Source organism: Stenella coeruleoalba (genome assembly GCF_951394435.1).
Source record: "Stenella coeruleoalba genome assembly, chromosome: 6".
NCBI lineage: Eukaryota > Metazoa > Chordata > Mammalia > Artiodactyla > Delphinidae > Stenella > Stenella coeruleoalba.
Window position 1 is genome coordinate 66,123,030 of NC_137151.1, and position 21,912 is coordinate 66,144,941.

Here is a 21,912-nt window from a genome sequence, read left to right on the forward strand (position 1 = left end):
ATCCCCTGCATCGGCAGGCGGACTCTCAACCACTGCACCACCAGGGAAGCCCAGGAGTGGTTTTTAATTTTTTGAAATGGCTAATGTCATTGGGAGTCCACTTTGATGAGTAAGGTGAGTGATCAACCTGGATAATAATATATTGGCTTAAAATATAAAGTATAATATAAAAAATAAGAGTTATATTTATAAAATAGGTAATACAGTGAGTTTTCTTAAGTGGGCCCTAAATTACATTTAAAGTAAATGTTAGAAAAGGAGTGTTAAAAATCTCTTGAACTTTATTGGCAAAAATATGTAACTTTTCATGGTAAGCTGGACCACAGTACTTGATTTTATAGATGTTTGTGATTATCTCCACTAAATGGGTTGGAGTGGATGTGTGAATAATCTAAAAATTACCATCAGCATTCCATTCTTCTAAATTCTATATTCTATATCCTTTAATCATTTCAGATTAATAGCAGAATTCTTTTATGTTTCCCATAGAAATTACTACATAGAGTCTCAGTTTAATAAAATTCTTTTGTAGTATATAGATATAATAAATGGTCACTAAAAGAAACTGCTATAGTATACTCCATCCATTATGTTTTTTTTTTCCATCCATTATGTTTTTAATGTCCTTTGTATCATGGGCTATGATAAATCCCTTTTTGAATTTAGTTCAAGTAAAAAGTTTGTCTCTCCCAATGAGTTAATGTATAACTTACCTTTTAACCTTTTTCTTCTTCCTCTCCCTCCTCTCTTGTTTTGAATTACTATATGAACCTTACCTTGCTGGGGGTAGAATTTTATGCTTATTAGTATTTCTAGCATCTTTAAATGTAGGAAAGCCTATCTCCTGTCTTTATTAGTTTACTTTTATTTTCTTATACTTACGTTATAGTCATTTTTTTTCTTTTTCAACTAGCCTCAAATTAAAATGCTCTTTGGAAGTAGATAAGGCATAATTAATAAATAGAATAAAGTGAACTAATCCAAAGGAATATTTATGCTTAGATTTGGAATATAGTTTTATCTTTGTCTTGTATTTGAGACTCTTTCATATTCTTTTACTTCAAACAAAATAAACCAAACTTGGAATATTTCCTGGTAGAAACTGGAAAACTTCCTGGCTTTTTGCTATTTCTCTTTTAGGAAGAGACCTGTTCTTAAGGTAACAGTAAATCTGACTATTCTTTTTAAAAATAATTAATTAATAAATTAATTTTTGCTGCATCGGGTCTTAGTTTCAGCACATGGGATCTTTTGTTGCGGTGTGCGGGCTTCTCTCTAGTTGTGGCGTGTGGGTTCCAGAATGCGCGGGCTCAGTTGCCCCACAGCATGTGGGATCTTAGTTCCCCAACCAGGGATCGAACTTGCGTCCCCTGCACTGGAAGGCGGATTCTTAACCACTGGACCACCAGGGAAGTCCCCTAAACCTGACTATTCTTATCTTTTAGATTCTGTTCATAGCTTAACATAATAGTTTCTTCTAGCAATGAGCTTGCTGTTATTTGTACCTGGGGTTAAATTGTGGATTCCTAGCTAAAACTCTTCTTGCTCTTGCTATGAACTGACATATATTTAGGAAATTGTGTTGTTGGACATCCAAATTTTCTATCTACTTTAATTATTATTTCACATTTTAAAGTAAATCGTGGCTTTTATTTTTACCTATTTAAGCCCAGTGATTTTCAAACTATTTTAAAGCAGCAGAATCCTTTTAAGGACAATAAAATTTTACCTGAAATTTAATACATAGTACAGAAAATTGGTTGTTCTTAACTGTGTGCGGGGGGCCTTTCGTACATTATATACTCCTGAAAGATAGTAGGTATGTCTTAAGCACGTCTGGTACTTATCACTTTATTTCTGTTTAATCTAGACGACAAAAGGCCAGAGAGAGGCAGCAGAAATTGCTTGCAGAATTTGCTTCACGACAGAAAAGCTTCATGGAAACTGCAATGGATGTTGGTAAGTCAAAATTTATTAGTTTAGAACTCTCATACTTACAGTTACAATTACCTTAGGGATTATCTAGTCCAATCACCCACCAGTTTTTAACATTACAGACATGATTTCTGGTCTTTATTTAAACAATAGAGTGATGGAAGATCAGACCTTTATTATAGACAGTCCATTCTGTTGTTGAGTAGCTACAGTTGTTAGAAAGTTCTTCCTGATGGTAGTAATACAGTATTCTCCTGCTGCTTTCTTCTGTTAAACTGTCCTTTAGATTTGTGAGGTTCATCAATGTGAATTTACTTATTCTGATTTTTTCCTGTGAAATTATTCTAAGATCCTTAAAATAGTTTTCAGATACTTTCAGTGTCTCTTCCTGCTGCCCACCCCTTCACTATTTCTTAAAATCAGATGCACTTCTCACTTCCATTAGGATTAGCATTAGCATTTGTACAATGACAGAGGATGCCATTTTCCTGTGTGATGGTAGATTGCTATGAGTAATCTTTTACAAACGTAGGAGAAATAGATTAAATCTCAATTAATCTCAGGCTTCAGTTAACCAGGATACTCCCTTCCCTGACTATTACTTGCATTTCATTGATTTCTCTCTCTCTCTCTTTTAACTTTTAGACAAAAATGCTGAAAGAAAATACACTGAAGTTGTGCCTTTAGTTAAAATGTATATACATATGTGCATTCAGACATGCAAATACAGTCTCATGCACATAAGCACATGTAACTAGAGTTATATTTATATATTAACTAATGTTCAGTATATAACTGATGTTCACAAGAGGTGTGAAGAGGAGGGTCAGTCCAGATTTAGCATAATGTGTTCTAAACCATCAACAGTAGAGTTTATGTTCAGGACATAACTTTGATGTAAAGTATACTAAATTCTGCTTATTGGATTAACTTGCTATCAGTTGACTTTTTTTTTTTAACATCTTTATTGGAGTATAATTGCTTTACAATGGTGTGTTGGTTTCTGCTTTATAACAAAGTGAATCAGTTATACATATACATATGTTCCCATATCTCTTCCCTCTTGCATCTCCCTCCCTCCCACCCTCCCTATCCCACCCCTCTAGGTGGTCAAAAGCACCGAGCTGATCTCCCTGTGTTATGTGGCTGCTTCCCACTAGCTATCTATTTTACGTTTGGTTCAGTTGACTTTCTGATAAGAAATATGAGGATTTAGTTCATTGACACTGCTTTCACTTTTTCCATTGTGTTTTCTTTTCCTTCTTTCCAAAAATTAATAATTATATATATTTTTTGGGTTTTACAGATTAAAGATAATTGTAATAAGTGTTACAATTAAGTGTTCTATTAAGTGTTCTATCTATAGCCAGTTTTTTCATATCTCTTCATATAAAATGAACGAATAACTACCCTTAGTTTTCATTTTTCTTATCTCTACCTTCTGCATTTTATTAGTTACTTCTTTTCTTTTAAATTAAGGTTGCCAACATTTTGTTTTGCAGTTGCAGTCAAGTCTTCCATCCAAAGGTTTATTCTATACGTTGAAAAACAGTTAAGATAACTGTTTGAATGTTGTTGAATACAGGGCTAAAAAATAACCTAGTATTCATTTACTTTTTTTTTTTTTGAGTCCACTGGCCTGACTCCTAGCGCACTTTAAGGAGATTGTATTTAGTATATAGCCTCTTTTCTCACAGTCTTGCAATTGCTAAAACCATACCATCCTTTATTCATTTCTGTTTGGGCCATTACTTTGTTATATTGTTTTTTGTTTCTCCTGAGGTTTCCAACTGCCTTTTTTTCGAACTAATATGCCTTTATGATATCCCTATTATTCTGCCCACTCAATCATACTGTCCTTTGCATGGAATTCTATTCCAGTCTGGTCCATTTTCTCTGTAGGCATGCTCTGCAGCCATTACCTTAGGATTTTCCTCTTATCATGTTGATCTGGGGTTTCCTGCATCTTATGTCTTTCTGGGAGTCTTGTTTATTGGAGTGCAGCCTCAATTGTATTCCCAATAATGTTTGTGCTGGAAGCTAAACTTTCTGATTCTTTATATTTCCAGATGGAACTCTGGTTTGCTGTCATGATTGATTGTTAATTTGGATGAACATAAAATTCCCCGTTGATACACATTTCTGTTACAACTGTTAAAGCAATACTCCCTTGTCTTTTGCCATTAATTTTTTTTTTTTTTTTTTGCGGTTCGCGGGCCTCTCACTGTCGTGGCCTCTCCCATTGCGGAGCACGGGCTCCGGACGCGCAGGCTCAGCGGCCATGGCTCACGGGCCCAGCCGCTCCGTGGCATGTGGGATCTTCCCAGACTGGGGCACGAACCCATGTCCCCTGCATCGGCAGGCGGACTCTCAACCACTGCGCCACCAGGGAAGCCCTTGCCATTAATTTGATAAGAAGTATGGTGGTAGTTTGATTCTTATTCATTTGTGGGTGAGCATTTTTTTCCCTTTCCTGTGACACTTTTATAATTGTTTGATCTTTAGAGATCTGAAGTTTTATGATATGTGTCTAGGTGGATCTTTTTTCATTCTCCTTAGTACTTAATGGACCTTTTCGGTCTGAAGATTCATGTATCAGAAGCTCTGAGAAAAATTTTTCCTATGATTTTCTTGATAACTGGTATAGCCATCTTCCAAGATGACCCTCAATGATCCATACCTCTTAGTATTTATGCCCTGTGTAGTCTTCTCTGACATTGTGCCAGAATTGGTAGACATGATCACTGGGATATGGCAGAAGTGATGGTATGTCATTTCTGAGATTAGGTTATGAAAGATACTGTGGCTTCTCTCTTGACGGCTGTTCTTTCTCTTGGATTGCTCATTCTGGGGAAAGCCAACTGCCATGTGGTGGGCAACCCTATGGAAAGGCCTGTGTGGTTAGGGACTGAGGCCTCTGGCCACCAGTCATGTGAGTGAACTTGGATGTGAAACTGCCAGCCCCATTCAAGTTTTCAGATGAATACTGCCCAGCTGTTAGTTTGATAGCGATCTCATGAGAGATGCTGAGCCAGAACCATCAGCTAAGCTGCTCCCAGGTTCCTGACCCTCAGAAACTGTGTGAGATAATAAATGTTGTTATAAGCCACTGAATTTTGTGGTAATTTGTGAAACAGCAATAGAAAACTATTATAATACTTTTCTCCTTACATTTTCTTTATTCTCTTTTGGTGGGACTCTCACTACTTGGATATTGGATCTCTTGGATTGATCTTTTAAATCTTTTATGTCTTTTTTTATACATCTTTATTGGAGTATAATTGCTTTGCAGTGTTGTGTTAGTTTCTGCTGTACAGCAAAGTGAATCAGCTATATGCATACATATATCCCCATATCCCCTCCTTCTTGCGTCTCCCTCCCACCCTCCCTATCCCACCCCTCTAAGTCGACACAAAGCCCTGAGCTGATCTCCCTGTGCTATGTGGCTGCCACTAGCTATCTATTTTACATTTGGTAGTATATATATGTCAATGCTACTTTCTCACTACGTCCCAACCTCCCCTTCCCCACCGTGTTCTCAAGTCCATTCTCAACGTCTGCATCTTTATTCCTGCCCTGCCACTAGGTTCATCAGTTATGTCTTTTTATATCATGTATTCTTTTTGCTTTACATGCTTAGAGGTTTCTTCTCTTCAATATCTTGGTCTTACTTTGTCCGTAGAATTTTTTCTCAAATCTTTCTGAATATCTCTCTTTCTCAATTATCCTTTATCCTTCTGAATTACTTAGAAATTTAAGTTAGTCTTTCATGTTGTTAGTTTTCCTCATTTGCCTGATAATCCTTGACTCTCCTGGAAAGGTGGTCTGGGTAGTTAATTTGGGTTTACCCTGCTGAGGTCTAAGTAGGTTTGATTCTAGTAATTCTCTTTAGCATGAGTATGGATGAGGCGTGTCGACTGTCAGACTTAGATTTTGGTGGGAGGACTGCAGACTACTCTGTTTGGGCCCCCAGATGTTAACACTCAGTTAGAAACCCCAGTGCTCTCCAAGTGACTTGTTCAGTTCCTCTGGAGAAAGATAGTCTTTTTTCCTCTGTGAGGTAAATGTCAAATTATCTGAGTGCTCTGTCAGTGAGAGTTGGGGAGGGAATTGGGGTGCTGAGTAGTGAAGTTCTGTGTATAGACTTTTGATTAATTACTCTGTTTTCAGAGTCACTTAATACTTATGACTCCTATCCTCTGCCTCACTGACTGATTCTGAGCCCAGAGTTGACATTCTTCTAACGGAGAGATCAATTCTTCCTTTCTGTAACTTTCTCGTAATACATAAGTGGTTGCAGCTTTTATGAATTTCTTTCATTGTCAGCATGTCTCCATCTCCTCCAATTTTTTGGAAATTTTATTGACATTTCTTATTTGTTGGTTGGTAAAACTCTCTTCCACAACTCCATCCTTTTTCTATATTCTTGGGGAAATATTTCTTTATGTATTTCTCTACTTTTATTTCAGTGGTTTTTTAGAAGGAATGGAGACAAAAACCTGTGCTCAGTCTGCAATCTTGATTAGATACTTACTTATATTTGTTATTATAATATATAAAGTTAAAATTTCTGTTATTACAAAAACATTAAATTTTTATTACAGAAACTTAGAAAACACATATAATCAAAAATAAGAAAATAATATTATATTTTTACTATCAGATTTCCTAACCTAGGCTGTATCCTTACAAATCTTTTTCTGATTATATATGTATATAAATGCTTTTTTTTTTAACCAAAATGAGTTAATTTCACACATGCTGTTTATTCTTATGAAAAATTTCAAACATACAGAAAAGCTAAAGGAATAGTATTATAAATTCCCATGTACCACTATAATCCTCCCCTAGTTAACATTTTTCTTTATTTGTTCTTTCCCTCTATTTCTGTCTGTCTCTACTAAATGAAGTAAGTTATAGACATCATGACACTTTACTCCTAAATACTTCAACATACGTGTCCTAGGATTGAGAATACTCTCCTACTCAAGCACAATACATCATATGTAAGAAAATTACTTTTTCTTTCAAAGTAAATAGCTTCAAATACCAACCTGGATATTATGTCAAACAATGAAATCATTGAATTAAGTTTAAAAAATTTAAAATTGTTTACAGATCATTTTGTCCTTCGGTAATTCTACTAAGGGTATATAGTCAAAAGCTCTGTGTTCTGAGGTCACTTGAGAGCAGTCTTTTTGGCGGAGGTAGTGTAACCAGTTTGATGTACAGTTCGGTTTGTTTGTTTGTTTGTTGGCAACCTTAGGAACTAAGAAAAAAAGCTTAGTTAATACTGCTTTTAGAAATCGTTTTTATCTGTTGCCTCCCACTCCCAAGTGAGATAGAACAAAAACAGTTTTCTAAGGAATTGATTAAGCAAAGTATCCAGAGGAGGTTAGGTAGTATTGTCTTGAATAGGAGAATGGCCACCGCATTCCCTGAGGAGACTGGAGGGAAGAGGGAAAGAGTGGATGGAGATAGAGGTGAGTTCCATTAGGGGCAGGGGAAGTGGGAAGTTCAGGTGATCACTCAGTTGCTTCAGTTTTCAGGGCTAAGTAAAACGTGAGTTCTGCTGAGTGAAAAGAATGCCACTTGAGGTTTGGAATAGTTGCTAATGAGAGTGGGAGATGTTGCTCACCCAGGCTAAGTATAAAATTTGATAAGCAATGCTTAGGAACCAGTTTGGTTCACAATCATATATTTGAATGTCAGTAGTGTGCAAAGTTATTGACTCACTGTCCTAAATCTTACTACTTTTTGGAAGGTTTGATCTTTTTTGGTAGTAGCCAGGGCGCAGGAACAACAATTGAGGGATCAGGCAGACATGGTTGCTAGCAAACAGAGGCAGTTCCCAGAAGCCATCAGGATAATGGGCTCCGCTCTCTCCTAGTCCCGGTTCTTGCATGCTGCAGTGGTGACAGGTGAGGTAATAGTAGATTCATGAGCGTTTGGTTTATTTATGTTGGTTATGGCCATGCCAGTGGGATTCTGGACCATTCAGATTTGCATATTCCTTTTATTTATAACTCACTCCCTTCCCAAAGAGATCTGTTTGACCCCTAGAACCTGTTTGAGATCCCATTTTCATGCATCGCTCAAGATAAAAATTACAGTCATATGTCTCACTGCCTCTGATTACTCTGCTCATTTACATCTGATATTATGTATTATAATATTATTAACACATAAAGCAGGGCCCACACCTGAGGTACTATTTAGCAATAATACAGACACAATTTAATCTCAGTCCAGTCCTCTGCTTTATTTGTCAGATACCTTTTGTCTTCTGCATTATTTCCCATCTGTGTTGTAAATGTAAGCATTCTGTAGTTGCTTCTTTCTTATTTCGCCTTTATCTTTGTGTTTGAGGAATGTTCTCCCAAGATTTCTAGTCTAGTAACATAACATGTAGAGTATTTTGAATTTATAACATACATCCTGGTATATAACATCCTGGTATATAACATACATCCTGGTATATAACATCCTGGTAACTATGATTTTTAAAGGCTTTACTTCGTTGGAGAGGTAGCAGGTAGTGGTTATCATCATGGACTCTGGAGCCTTACTGCCAAGTTCATATTGCAGCCACTCCATTGCCTGGAGTAGTTTACTGAACTTCTCTCTACATTGGTTTCCACATAGTTAAAAAGGGATTATTATACTGCCTACCTCATAGGGTTGTTGTGAAGATTGAATGTATTAGTACATTTAAAACACTTAAAACAGAGTGCTTGGCACATAATAAGTGTTTATAAGCATTGGCTATTACTATTATTACTTTTATTCTATAATTTACTTAATCATCCCATCATAATTGGACTTTAGTTTTACAGTTTTTTAAATTATTATGAACATTGTATATACAAAACCTTGTCTGTATTTTGGGTCTGGGTCTAAAAGTATGAATTTTGGGGGATGATGATGATATATATTTTTGTATGTTAACTGTGTAACCAAAACTATGCTAAACACATTCTGTATATTGACTTATTTGTCCTGATAGACCCATGAGATAGATGGTAGTATTCCAGATAAAGATGCCTAAATTTAGGTTAAGAAATTTGTCTGAGATTATACAGTAGTAAATGGTGGAGTATGGGCTGTTAATCAACAAGCTCTTTACTATTTCTTCATATTTGAAGCAAATTGAGCAGAGTTAAGTCCCTCCCCTCCCCTACTCCCCCAAGTTGGTAGCCTGGAGATAGAAAGGGACAGTTATGAGGATAGTTGCAAAATAAGAATTAATAGACTGATGATTGATTGATTGAGGTACAAGGTACAAGATAGAAGGGATATTCAATGTGTTTGGAAAGTTTTATTTATTTATTTTTAAACCAGAATGAAAAGAATACTTCTTTTCCAGTAGCTGAAACAAAAATCCTTGGTGTGTCTCTATTAGTCTAGCCTAGTTATAAGGTCAGCCCCGCTCCAGTCATATGAATCAAAAGTGGGGGTGATGGTATGATTCTCTAAGCAAAAATTGAGTCCTGCTGTTAGCAGATGGGACAGTAGATACTAGGTAGATAGAAATAGTAGCTGTCCACAGTACCCATCCTTTAAGATTTCATTTGGAAAGTGGGGTAGTCCAAGCAGGAGCTGGCATAGATCAGGATTTGGTTGACCTCTTATTGTTGTTAGTTGTGGAGGGAGCTGTTTATTTTGCTATTTAATAGTATAGTATAATTTGAGGTTTATCCTTTTATTTTTTTAATAATTTACATAAGAAAGGGGGTTGGGGATATATATATATAGAGAGAGAGAGAGAGACATAAAAATAGTTACATCCCAGTGTCCCCTTCTTAGGTAAATGATAACATACTATGTATAATTCTTCTACCTTACTTTTTTCACTTAACATTATATCCTGGAGAACCCATCATGCAGTGTATAGAGATGTTCTTTCTTCTTTTTTCTACCTGTATAGTAGATTCCCCACAATACCACCCCCCCATAGTTTATTCAAATGGTCTTCTATTATTGGACATTTGGGTAATTTCCAGTCTTTTGTTATACAAGTTGTATTGCAATGAGTATCTTTGTGCATGTATCTTTTTGTATTTTGATAATGTATCTGTAAGATAGATTTCTAGATGTGGGATTGCTGGGTCAAAGGGTAAACACGTGTAATTTTGCTAGATATTGCCAAATTACCCTTACGGGGTTGTACCATTTTGCATTCCCATCAACAATGTGTCATAGTATCAATTTCCCTATGTATTTGTCATTAGAATATGTTGTCAAACTTTTGTATTTTTGCTAATCTGGTAGGTGAAAAGAAGTGGTATCTGGTCTAATTTTAGTGAGCATTTCTCTTATTATGGAAAAGGATGCTGTTTATATCTTTAACTGCTTCTTATTCCCTGACACATCTTTTTGCTGCTTTAGGGTTTGATTCTATCATAAATTAGCCTCTTTTACATTCTTACATTTGCTTGGAATCAGGCACAGCTGTAGACTTGCTCTGTTTCAGGTAGGACCTATCTACTTGTGACATTGGAATGCATATAGTGCATTAGTCCTATGTATTTATGGCTGTTGCATCTGTTATTATTTTATAAATTATGTAAATTTTGCTGTGTTAACTTGTGAAATTCTTATTCTCTCAACTAAATAGAAACTAATTGAATTTCTTTTCACTTAAATTAGAAAGCAGATCTCATGGATAGAATACTTTTTATGTTGGTTGCTCTGATTGTAAATTTGTTCATTTTTGAGGGATGGTGCTGCATCTGTCATTCAAGTCAGTCATCTGTGATGTGGTATATTTCAAAAAAAGAATACAGCCCATAAATGTATGTTATGTTTTGGTTATTTGTTCCATAAATAAGACCCACTGATACCAATCCAAGACATTAAAAAAAATATGCTTAACATATCATACAAAACTGTATGAAAGCAAAGCTTATCATCTCTTCCTACCTTCCCGTTTAAATCTCACCCCTCCAGGATAAACCATTATAAACAGGCTTTCTTGTTTCACATGAATACATTTTGTTTCTATTTGTTTTTCCTGAAATAAAATTTTACTGTATATAATACTGTACAGTTTGCTTCCTTTTTTTTTTTTTTTTTTCCTTTTGGCCTGCCCAGTGCGGCATGTGGGATCTTAGTTCTCCGACCAGAGATTGAACCCGTGCCCCCTGCATTGGAAGCACGGAGCCTTAACCACTGGACTGCCAGGGAAGTCCCATGCTTCCTTTTTTAAAAAAATTGAAATATAATTAGTGTACAATATTATGTTAGTTTCAGGTGTACTACATAGTAATTTGATATTTGCATAAATTATGAAATGATCATTTTAAGTCTAGTAACCATCTGCCCCCATACAAAGTTACTACAGTATTATTGACCAGATTCCTTATGCTATATATAACATCCCACTGCCTTATTTATTTTATAACTGAAGGTTTGTGCCTCTTAATCCCCTTCAGCTATTTTACCTCCCACTCCCCACTCCCCTTCCCTCTGGCAACTACCCATTTGTTCTTTGTATCTATGATTCTGTTTTGTTTTGTTTTTTTACATTCCACTTATGAGGTCATACAGTTATTTGTCTTTCTCTGACTTACTTCACTTTAACACAGTACCTTCTAGATCCATCCATATTGTTGCATATGTCAAGATTTCATTTTTTTATGGCTGAATATTATTCTGTGTGTGTGTGTGTGTGTGTGTGTGTATGTATACTTCTTTATCCATTTCATCTGTCAGTGGACACTTAGGTTGCTTCTGTATCTTGGCTGTTATAAATGCTGCTATGAACATTGGGGTACAGCTTCCTTTCTAAAACACTTAACAATGTAGCATGAATATCCCTGCAAATTAGTATCTGTAGATCTCTTTTTATCCCAGATATCATTATGCACACATGTGCTTGCATATGTATGCAATGTTATATACACGGGATTAATATAAATATTTTTAATCCATATTATTTTTTTCTCCTTCCATGACCCATGCTTACAGCTTGCTTGGTGTATTCTTGTGCTTTTCTCTGTATTTATATAATGATATACAAATATACTACAATTATATGTTCATATCAGGTTTCCCCTCCTTCTCCCCTCTCCCCCTTTCTTTCTTCCTTGATTTTGATCATTGTTTGCTTTACCAAATGGGATCACTTTTTGCTGCTCTCTACCTCAGTAATACCTCCAGGTGTTCTCTAGTAGTTCTGATTCAGTAGTACTCAACTTTGCACATTAGAATCATTGTATCCCCCTTAAAATAATATCTGTGCCTGGGATCCACCATAGACTAGTTAAAGAAGAGTCTCTGGCATTGGGGCTCAGGCATAGGAACCTTTTGAAAGTTCCCAGCTGATTCTTAATGTGCAGCCAGAGTTGAGAACCACTGCTCTAATTTGTTTCTTTTCCTTCCGTTTCTTTATTTGAGGGGAGGGAGGGAAAGCTCATAGCAGCCCATAATGAAGTACTTTACTCAGCTACCTCTCTATTATTGGATATTCACTTTGTTTTCAGTTTGTTTTTGATTTTGCTATAACTAACAGTGCTGTGGTAAACAGTCAACATAAGTTTCTGAAATTGGTATTTCACTTTATATATCTACTCTTTGGTAGCCACTAGATGGAGATAAGTGTTTATATAGTTTTAATACTATTAACTAATAATTTTAAAGAACCAGTTACAGTGATGTAAATCTGACATTAACTCAGGTTTTTTTCCATGTATTGTCAATTAAAGATACAAAAAGTTCTTTCTCCTGAAATTTTTTCATTTAGGAATGAAACATTTTCCTATAAAGCTAAACTTAGTTTTACCATATGATACAGCCATCATGTTCTGAGGTATTTGCCCAACTGGTATAAAAACTTATGTCTACACAGAAATCTGCATATGAATGTTTATAACAGCTTTATTCATAATTGCTCAAAACTGGAAATAGCGAAGAAGTCCTTCAATAGATGAAGGGATAAACAAACTCTGGTACATCCATACTATAGAATACTGTTCAACAATAAAAGGGAATGCTGTATCAAGCTGTGCAAAGATGTAGGTGAATCGTAAATGTGTATGCTTACTGAAAGAAGCCTGTCTGAAAAGGCTACATACTGTATGTTTCCAGTTACATGACATTTTGGAAAAGGCAAGACTATAGAGCCAGTAAACAAATCAGTGGTTGCCAGGGTTTGGGAGTGGTAATGGGCTAAGTAGGTGAAGCACAGGGGATTTTTTAGAGCCGTGAAATTATCCTGTATGATACTATAAAGTTAGGTACATAACACTATGCTTTTGTCAAGACCCATAGGACTTTGTAACAGAGTGAATCTCAAGTATGCAAATTAAAAAGTCATTTAGGAGGTTGGAGGTCTCAGGATGGAATACAGAATGTATCAAGAGAATCTAACTGTATATTACAAATGTATGAAACAACTTCATTGAAGGGGATGGGAAAAAGGTGCTTAACTTGGAAATGAGTGGAATTGCTTAAGACTGAAGGCAAAAGGAACTGCACATAAGCGTTGTACTGTAGTTGATAAAGTTTCTGCCATGGCGAATGGGTTAACTGTTCTGAAACCACTGTACATGTATACTGAAATTGAGCACTTACATACAGGCATACCTCATTTTATTGTGCTTTGCTTTATTGCACTTTGTAGATACTGTGGTTTTTACAGATTGAAAGTTTGTGGCAACCCTGCATTGAGCAAGTCTATTGGTGCCATTTTTCCAACAGCATTTGCTTACTCCGTGTCTCTGTGTCACATTTTGGTAATTCTCACAATATTTCAGACTTTTTCACTATTATAATATTTGTTATGGTGATCTGTGATCAGTGATCTTTGATGTTACTATTGTAATTGTTTTGGGGTGCCACGAATTCACCCATATAAGATGGTGATCTGAATCAGTAAATGTTTTATGTGTTCTGACTGCTCCACTGACTAGCTATCCCCGTCTCTCTTCCTTTCCTTGAGCCTCCCTATTCCCTGAGGCGCAACAATGTTGAAATTAGGCCGATTAATAATCCTACAGTGGACTCTAAGTGTTCAAGTGAAAGGATGAACTGCACGTCTCTCATTTATAATCAAAAGCTAGAAATGATTAAGCTTAGTGAGGAAGGCATGTCAAAAGCCTAGATAAGCCTCTTGTGCCAAACAGTTAGCCAGGTTGTGAATGCAAAGGAAAAGTTCTCGAAGGAAATTAAAAGCGCTACCTTAGGGCTTTCCTGGTGGCGCAGTGGTTGAGAGTCCACCTGCCGATGCAGGGGACACGGGTTCGTGCCCCGGTCCGGGAAGATCCCACATGCCGCGGAGCGGCTGGGCCCGTGAGCCATGGCCGCTGGGCCTGCACGTCCGGAGCCTGTGCTCCGCAACGGGAGAGGCCACAACAGTGAGAGGCCCGCGTACTGCAAAAAAAAAAAAAAAAAAAAGTGCTACTGCAGTGAACACACGAATGATAAGAAAGCAAAACTGCCTTATTGCTAATATGGAGAAAGTTTCAGTGGTCTGGATATAAGATCAAACCAGCCACAACATTCCCTTAAGCCAAAGCCTGAGCCAGAGCAAGGCCTTAAGTCTTTTTAATTCTGTGAAAGCTGAGAGAGGTGAGGAAGCTGCAGAAGAAAAGTTTGAAGCTAGCAGAGGTTGTTCATGAGGTTTAAGAAAAGAAGCCATCTCTGTAACACAAAAGTGCAGGGCGAAGCAGCAAGTGCTGATGTAGAAGCTGCAACAAATTAATCAGAGGATCTAGCTAAAATGATTAATGAAGGTGGCTACACTAAATGACAGAGTCTCAATGTAGGCAAAATAGCCTCATATTGGAAGAAGATGCCATCCAGGATTTTCATAGCTAGAGAGAAGTCAATGCCTAGCTTCATAGCTTCAAAGGACAAGCTGACTCTTCTGTTAGAGGCTGATGCAGCTGGTGACTTTAAGTTGAAGCCGATGCTCATTTACCATTCCAAAAATCCTAGGGCCCTTAAAAGTCATTCTAAATCTAATCTATAGGTGGAACAACAAAGTCTGAATGACAGCACATCTGTTGACAACATGGCTTACTGACTATTTTAAGTCCATTGTTGAGACCTACTGCTCAGAAAAAAAAGATTCCTTTCAAAATATCACTGCTCACTGGCAATGCACCTGGTCACCCAAGAGCTCTGATGAAGATGAATGAGATTATATTGTTTTTCAAGCCTGCAGTATCCATTCTGCAGCCCATGGATCAAGGAGTAATTTCGACTTTCAAGTCTTATTATTTAAGAAATACGTTTCTTTTTTTCCTTTTAAAGCAGTGTCTTTTAAAAAAAATATATATTTTATTTACTTATTTGGTTGTGCCGGGTCTTAGTTGCAGCAGGCAGGCTCCTTAGTTGCGGCTCGCCAGCTTCTTTAGTTGTGGCATGTGTGCTCCTTAATTGTGGCACGCATGTGGGATCTAGTTCCCTGATCAGGGATCGAACCCAGGCCCCCTGCATTGGGAGCACGGAGTCTTAACTGCTGTGCAACCAGGGAAGTCCCAAGAAATACATTTCACAAGGCTATAGGTGCCATAGATAGTGATTCCTCTGATGGAGCTGGGCAAAGTAAATTGAAAACTTCTGTGAAGGATTCAGATGCCATTTAGAACATTCATGATTCATGGGAAGAGGTCAAATATCAACATACATAGGAGTTTGGAATAGGTTCATTCCAACCCTCATGGATGACTTTGAGGGGTTCAAGACTACAGTGGAGGAAGTAACTACAACGTGGTGGAAATAGCAAGAGAACTAGAATTAGAAGTGGAGTCTGAGGATGTGACTGAATTGCTGCAATCTCACGATAAAACTTTAACAGATGAGGAGTTGCTTCTTACGAATGAGCAAAGAAGGTGCTTTCTTGATGTGGAATCTACTCCTGGTGAAGGTGCTGTGAAGATTGTTGAAATGGCAAGAAAGGATTTAGAATATTACATACACTTAGTTGATAAAGCAGTGGTAGGGTTTGAGAGGACTGACTCCAATTATGAAAGAAGTTCTATTCTGGGTAAAATACTATCGAACAGTATTGCGTGCTACAGAGAAATCATTCATGAAAGGACGAGTCAGTCAATATGACAGACTTCACTGGTGTCTTATTTTAAGAAACTGCCACAGCCACCCCAGCCTGTAGCAGCCACCACCCTGCTCAGTCATCAGCTGTCAGCCTTGAGACAAGGCCCTCCGCCAGCAAAAAGATTAGACTTGCTGAAGGCTCATATGATGGTTAGCATTTTTTACCAATAAAGTATTTTTTAATTAAGGTGTATACGTTGGTTTTTTTTAGACATAATGCTATTGCACACTTCATAGACTACAATATAGTATAAACGTAACTTTTATATGCACCAGGAAACCAAAAAAATTCATGTGACTCACTTTATTGCCATACTTGCTATATTGTCATGGTCTGGACCTGAGCCCACAATATCTCTGAGGTATGCCTGTAAATAGATGGCAGATGATTGGAACTTGATTTCTCACTGTTGGAGTGGGAGGTTACAGCTAAGCAAGGGAAGACGCTGGAATGTCCGTGTTTTAATGGATTAGAGTTGGAGACATCAGTATGAACTCACATTTAGGTTAATATAGATACAGGTGAAATTACATATGTATAAATATTTATGGGTACGTGCATATACACAAGTTAGTATGCAGACATAGTTTTCCTTCCTGTGTCAGTGGAGAGGGCCTAGAAGTAAAGATACTCCAGTAGAAACAAGCACACCCAGTGCCCCAGATCTTGGTTTCTAATACAGTTCTCCAAAAATATATGAAAAATTAAAATAAAAAGGAAGCAGATCTCCTTGGAGAAATGGTTACTTCTAGAACTGGGGCAGGGAGTATGCAAGATGAGCCTGGAGCATCACACACACACACACACACACACACACACACACACACACACACACACACACACACACACACACACACACACACACACACACACACACACACACACACACACACACACACACACACACACACACACACACACACACACACACACACACACACTGGTGGGTGGGAGGTGGGGCAGTATGTCAGAGGGACTCAGAAGCCGACTGAAAGTACTTCCAAAGGCCAAGTTCGACTAATTTGAACAAGAAAATAAAGTAGTATTGGATTATAACCCTAAGTATAAAACGAATACCTATGAGTTCATACTACCGTAAGTAAAGGATTGAATAAATAAACGAATGAGGGAGAATAGACAAATTTCCCATGCTGAAGAATTCCAAATAGTTTATGTAGATTTTCACCCTCAAGGAGGTGGAACATAACTCCCTACTCTTTTTAAAAAATATATATATATTTATTTATTTATTTAGGCTGCTCTGGGTCTTAGTTGTGGCACGCGAGACCTTCACTGCAGCATGCCAGCTCTTACTTGCGGCATGCAGACTTCTTAGTTGTGGCATTGGACTCTTAGTTGCCATATGCATGCGGGATCTAGTTCCCTGACCAGGGATCGAACCCAGGCCCCCTGCATTGGGAGCATGGAGTCTTACCCACTGGACCACCAGTAAAGTCCCTAACTCAGTACTATTTAAGTGTGGGCTGTGCTTAGCGACTTCCTTCTCAAAAGTACAGTGTGGAAAAGGGGAAAAAGTAACTTTACAGGAGAGAAAGTTGGCAAATACTGCCTAAAGCAGATGATCAAGGTCAATATCAACAGTAATAAATCATGCTGATATTATGCACCCTTGATAGGATGTTAATGAGAATGGTACTTTACCTCAGTGGTCCTCCTCCCGCAAAACCATAACTTCAGACTAACCTTGAGAAAAACATCAGGCAAATTACAATTGAGGAATGTTATACAAAATACCTGACCAGTATTCCTCAAAACTGTCAAGGTCATCAAAAACAAGGGAAGTCTGAGAAACTGTCACAGCTAAGAGTAGCCTAAGGAGACATGACAACTAAATGTAATATGGTATCCTGGATGGGATCCTGGAAAAGACATGACAGCTAAATGTAATACGGTATCCCGGATGGGATCCTGGAAAAGAAGAATGATACTAGGTAGAAACTAACAAAATCTGAAGAAAATATGGACTTTAATCTATCAATATTATATCAATAAAAATTGCTCAATAATATATCAATATTAGTTCACTGTGACAGTCATATCATGCTAATATAAGATTTAAGGGGAAACTGGGTGTGAGGCATATGAGAACTCTGTAGTAGCTTCAAAACTTTTCTGCAAATCTAAAATTATTTTAAAATGGTATTATTTTTAAAAAGGGAATGAGAAGTTCCTCTCTGTACCAAGTAAAAAAAAGAAGAAAGCAAGAATGTCAGTAATAAAAATGACGATCAGTTCAGGACAGCACTGTACATCTTTACCAGAATTAATGATATTGCACAGCAGGAGTTTTGCAATAGTGGCAGTTGTTACAGGCTTCTTAGTAGAAAACAGTAAACTCTAGTAGTGTGCTTAGTTTATAAATAGTAACTCACCTGGTAGGTTACTAGCAAATACTCAGTTGTAGTTAAAAATTAAAGTGTATTGTGTGTTCTTAAAACCAAGCATCAATTTATGCAATAAAGAAACTTCTCTGTGCCTACCACTGGGCTGCAGACCACACTTTGCCCTGTGGTACTTGTGTATGGCAGTTGACTATTCCTCAGGGAGGCATAATGTTTTCAAACAAAAATATATTTCCCATGATTCTGAGGGCACTAAATATATCATGCCTACATCATTTTCCCATTCTTTTCTCTATTCATCCACAAAACTCCATAAACACAAAAACAAAACATGTGCCAAGAACGATCTGATAGTTGGTTAGTTTGGACTGGCCTGAGCTGGTGGGACAACTTGGCTGTGTTCCAGGTGGGCTCTCTCCTTCTCCAGCAGGCTACCCCAGACTTACTCTCACGTAAGTGGTATGGTCGAGAGGGAGAGGGAGAGAGATGTTGGGGGAGAGATTTTGAGGGAGAGCTATTGAAAGAGAATATACAAGACCACTTTAGGCCTAGTCTTGGAAAGGTATGTTATTTCTGCCACAATTCTCTTTGTCTAAAGCAAATCAAGGCAGCCCATATACAAAGATTGGGGAATAAATTCTACCTCTTGGGAGAAGTAGCAGAGTTACCTTGCAAAGATCTTAGATACAGGGAGGAGTGGAGAATTGGGGCCATTTTGCAGTCATTCTAACAGAGTGATTGTAAGTAGAACTTGGCGAATTGAAATAACATTCAGAAGAATCACCTACTTAATTCAGATAGATTCTTGTCTGTTCATGTTAAACCAAACAGATGAGGTAACTATCACTTCATTAATTTTTTTGCCTTTATTGTAATAATATTAATCACGGTAATTTAAAACAGGCACTTTTGTTTTAAAAGGGAAAGTGTCAATTTTACACCGAAACACATTTAAAATTTTAATTGTATTGGAAGTCAAAGTAGAATTTTAAGAATTGAAAGGGTTATTAGTAGCAAGAATGCTTTCATTATTAGAATGGCCTCTGGTAGCACTTACATTTATCACCTTTGACTGTTACTCTCTCAGTTTTGCATCTGCCTCCATTTAGTTTACCTAGAGAAAATCATTGTAATCTCTTCATTGTGTCAATTTGTAGGACACATCCTTTTAGATTTTATTTTGTGTGGAAAATATGTGCAGATGTTGATGTGTACATGTAGTTGGCAGAATTAAGTATCTTTATTTTAATACTTATTACAGAATATACCCAGTTATGCTGTTCATTTAGTTGGGCTTAAAACCTTTTTATTGAAATATAGCATATACATAGAAATGCTCATTTATCATGAGTATAGAGCTATTACACATATAAGTGTGCATGTGTCATGAGTATAGAGCTCTTTGAGCTTTTAAAAACTGAATATCACTGTGTAACCAGCCTCCAGATTGAGAAACAGAACATTACCAGCATCCCACAATCCCTCTTCTTGTTCTCTGTCACTGTCTCTTCCAAGAGTAGCCAGTATCCTTACTCCTAATCCTATACATTAGTTTTGCCTGTTTTTGTTCTTTATGTAGCCATTTATATCTAATATGCATTCTTTTGAGCCTGACTTCTTCAGAATAGGGTGCTCTTGATATTTTTTCATGTCTTTATCTATAGGTGAGAAACAGTAATTACATTTGGTCATAGGTCCTTTATTTATATATATATATATATTTTTTTTTTTTTTTTTTATTATTTATGGCTGTGTTGGGTCTTCGTTTCTGTGCGAGGGCTTTCTCTAGTTGAGGCAAGCGGGGGCCACTCTTCATCGTGGTGCGCAGGCCTCTCACTATCGCAGCCTCTCTTGTTGCGGAGCACAGGCTCCAGATGCGCAGGCTCAGTAGTTGTGGTTCACGGGCCTAGTTGCTCTGCGGCATGTGGGATCTTCCCAGACTAGGGCTCGAACCTGTGTCCCCTGCATTGGCAGGCAGATTCTCAACCACTGTGCCAACAGGGAAGCCCCGGTCATAGGTCCTTTTAAAATCTTAACTAAAATTTTGAAATTGGGTACTGGAATGATAGAATCAATCATAAATTACCAATAATATATTTTAATTCATTGTAGGATTAATGAGTTCTATAAAGCAGTAATTTTCCTCTTTTAAGAAGTAAACTATAATCTTTTTAGTTTCTTGAAGGAAAAAAGGGACATTAGTGTCTGTAATTATTAAAGTTAGAATTAAAAATACTGTGCGTGTAGAAGATTGTAAAGTCTTACTTTTAAAAACTCTAGAAAAGGTAACTTAGCAGTCTCTTTGATAACGCATTTTGGTATTAGGATTTCCTTGAAGTTTTCAAGTTAATTGTACCAAGATATAAAAGAAGGAAAAATATCTTTGTGTGTCAGATAGAGTTAATGAAATTCTAGTTCTTTGGCACTTAACGTGAGACTGAATTATTTCATGTCACTTTAATCAGGTATTTCTGTATTTGAACTTGAGAGCAATCAGATACATCCCCTCTTTTCTGTACTAAAAATTTTCCCCTAAAAAACAAAGTAATCACATGTCAAATCTTAATGGCCCCTGGTACTTCGTTTGAAATCTTCTTTTCATTTTGACCCATTAATCTTGTTTTCATAGACGTTGAGCTTTCTGGTTTTGATTCTGTTCAAATATTGTTGAATGTTTTTTCTCTGGTTTTTTCATTGGCTTCTTTTTTAATTTCCATTAATTTTGAGCATTATCCAAAGTTTTGTTTTAGGTTTCCTCCCCTTTTCCTCTCAGTCTTAATAAATATCAGATGTATGTTTATCTGCATGAATTCTTATTAAAACATATCCTAACTTGATATCTTTCTTATTCGATTTCTATCATTTTTTAACATATTTATTTAGATATGCTTCCATCTTTTAAACATGTCATAAATCATTTCTGCTTCCCTGATCTTCCTAGTCCCCTCTACTCCGACTCCTTTCTTTGCCACTATGGATGTCACTGATTTTCATGAATTTAAGAATTTTTATCTGGAAATGATTATTGACTCAATATTTTATTTCTTGCTGTTAATGACATATCACCAAAAGATTACTGTTATTTTCTATAATAGTTCTCCTTTATTAATATATATGGTCATATATAAATGTTTTCCCTACATAAATAAATATATATTGATAATTATTATCACTAAGATATAATCATAATAACTACAATTAAAAGAAAGGAGAAATAGTTCTTTCCTCTTTTATCTCCTGATAAATATTGCCATTTCTTTCCAAGAGCTGCCATGTTATTATAAATTTCCCTTCTGAGATGCCTCAAAGAAAATTAAAGCAAATGATCTCCCCCTTATTTCCTTAAATTATAGTATGAAAAAAGAATTTTTTGGATACAAATATCTTTGTGTCTGTGTTTTAAGATTTAATTTTATGTGTGAATGATACAACATCAGAAGTGTATTTAACCATATATTATTTAAAGTCTTTCATTATATCAATTCTTTGCATTTTTGTCTTTTCCTGAGTATTTTAGCAAGATAATTTCCCCATAGTTTTATTACTGTATAC

At 36.7% G+C, this 21,912-nt stretch overlaps 1 protein-coding gene across 7 annotated transcripts in view; it reads left to right on the top strand.

Annotated features, from left to right (window-relative positions):
• The window catches only part of UBR3 (ubiquitin protein ligase E3 component n-recognin 3), a 224,976-nt gene that overhangs the window by 118,970 nt on the left and 84,094 nt on the right, over positions 1-21,912 (top strand). For all 7 annotated transcript variants that reach the window (XR_013828877.1, XM_079925165.1, XM_079925164.1 and 4 more), the window contains one exon: positions 1,871-1,959. Coding sequence is in view for 6 of the 7 variants with exons in the window: in XM_079925165.1 (XP_079781291.1) it covers positions 1,871-1,959 (89 nt within the window). In the remaining variant the exon portion in view is untranslated. The remainder of the gene's footprint in view (positions 1-1,870; positions 1,960-21,912) is intronic.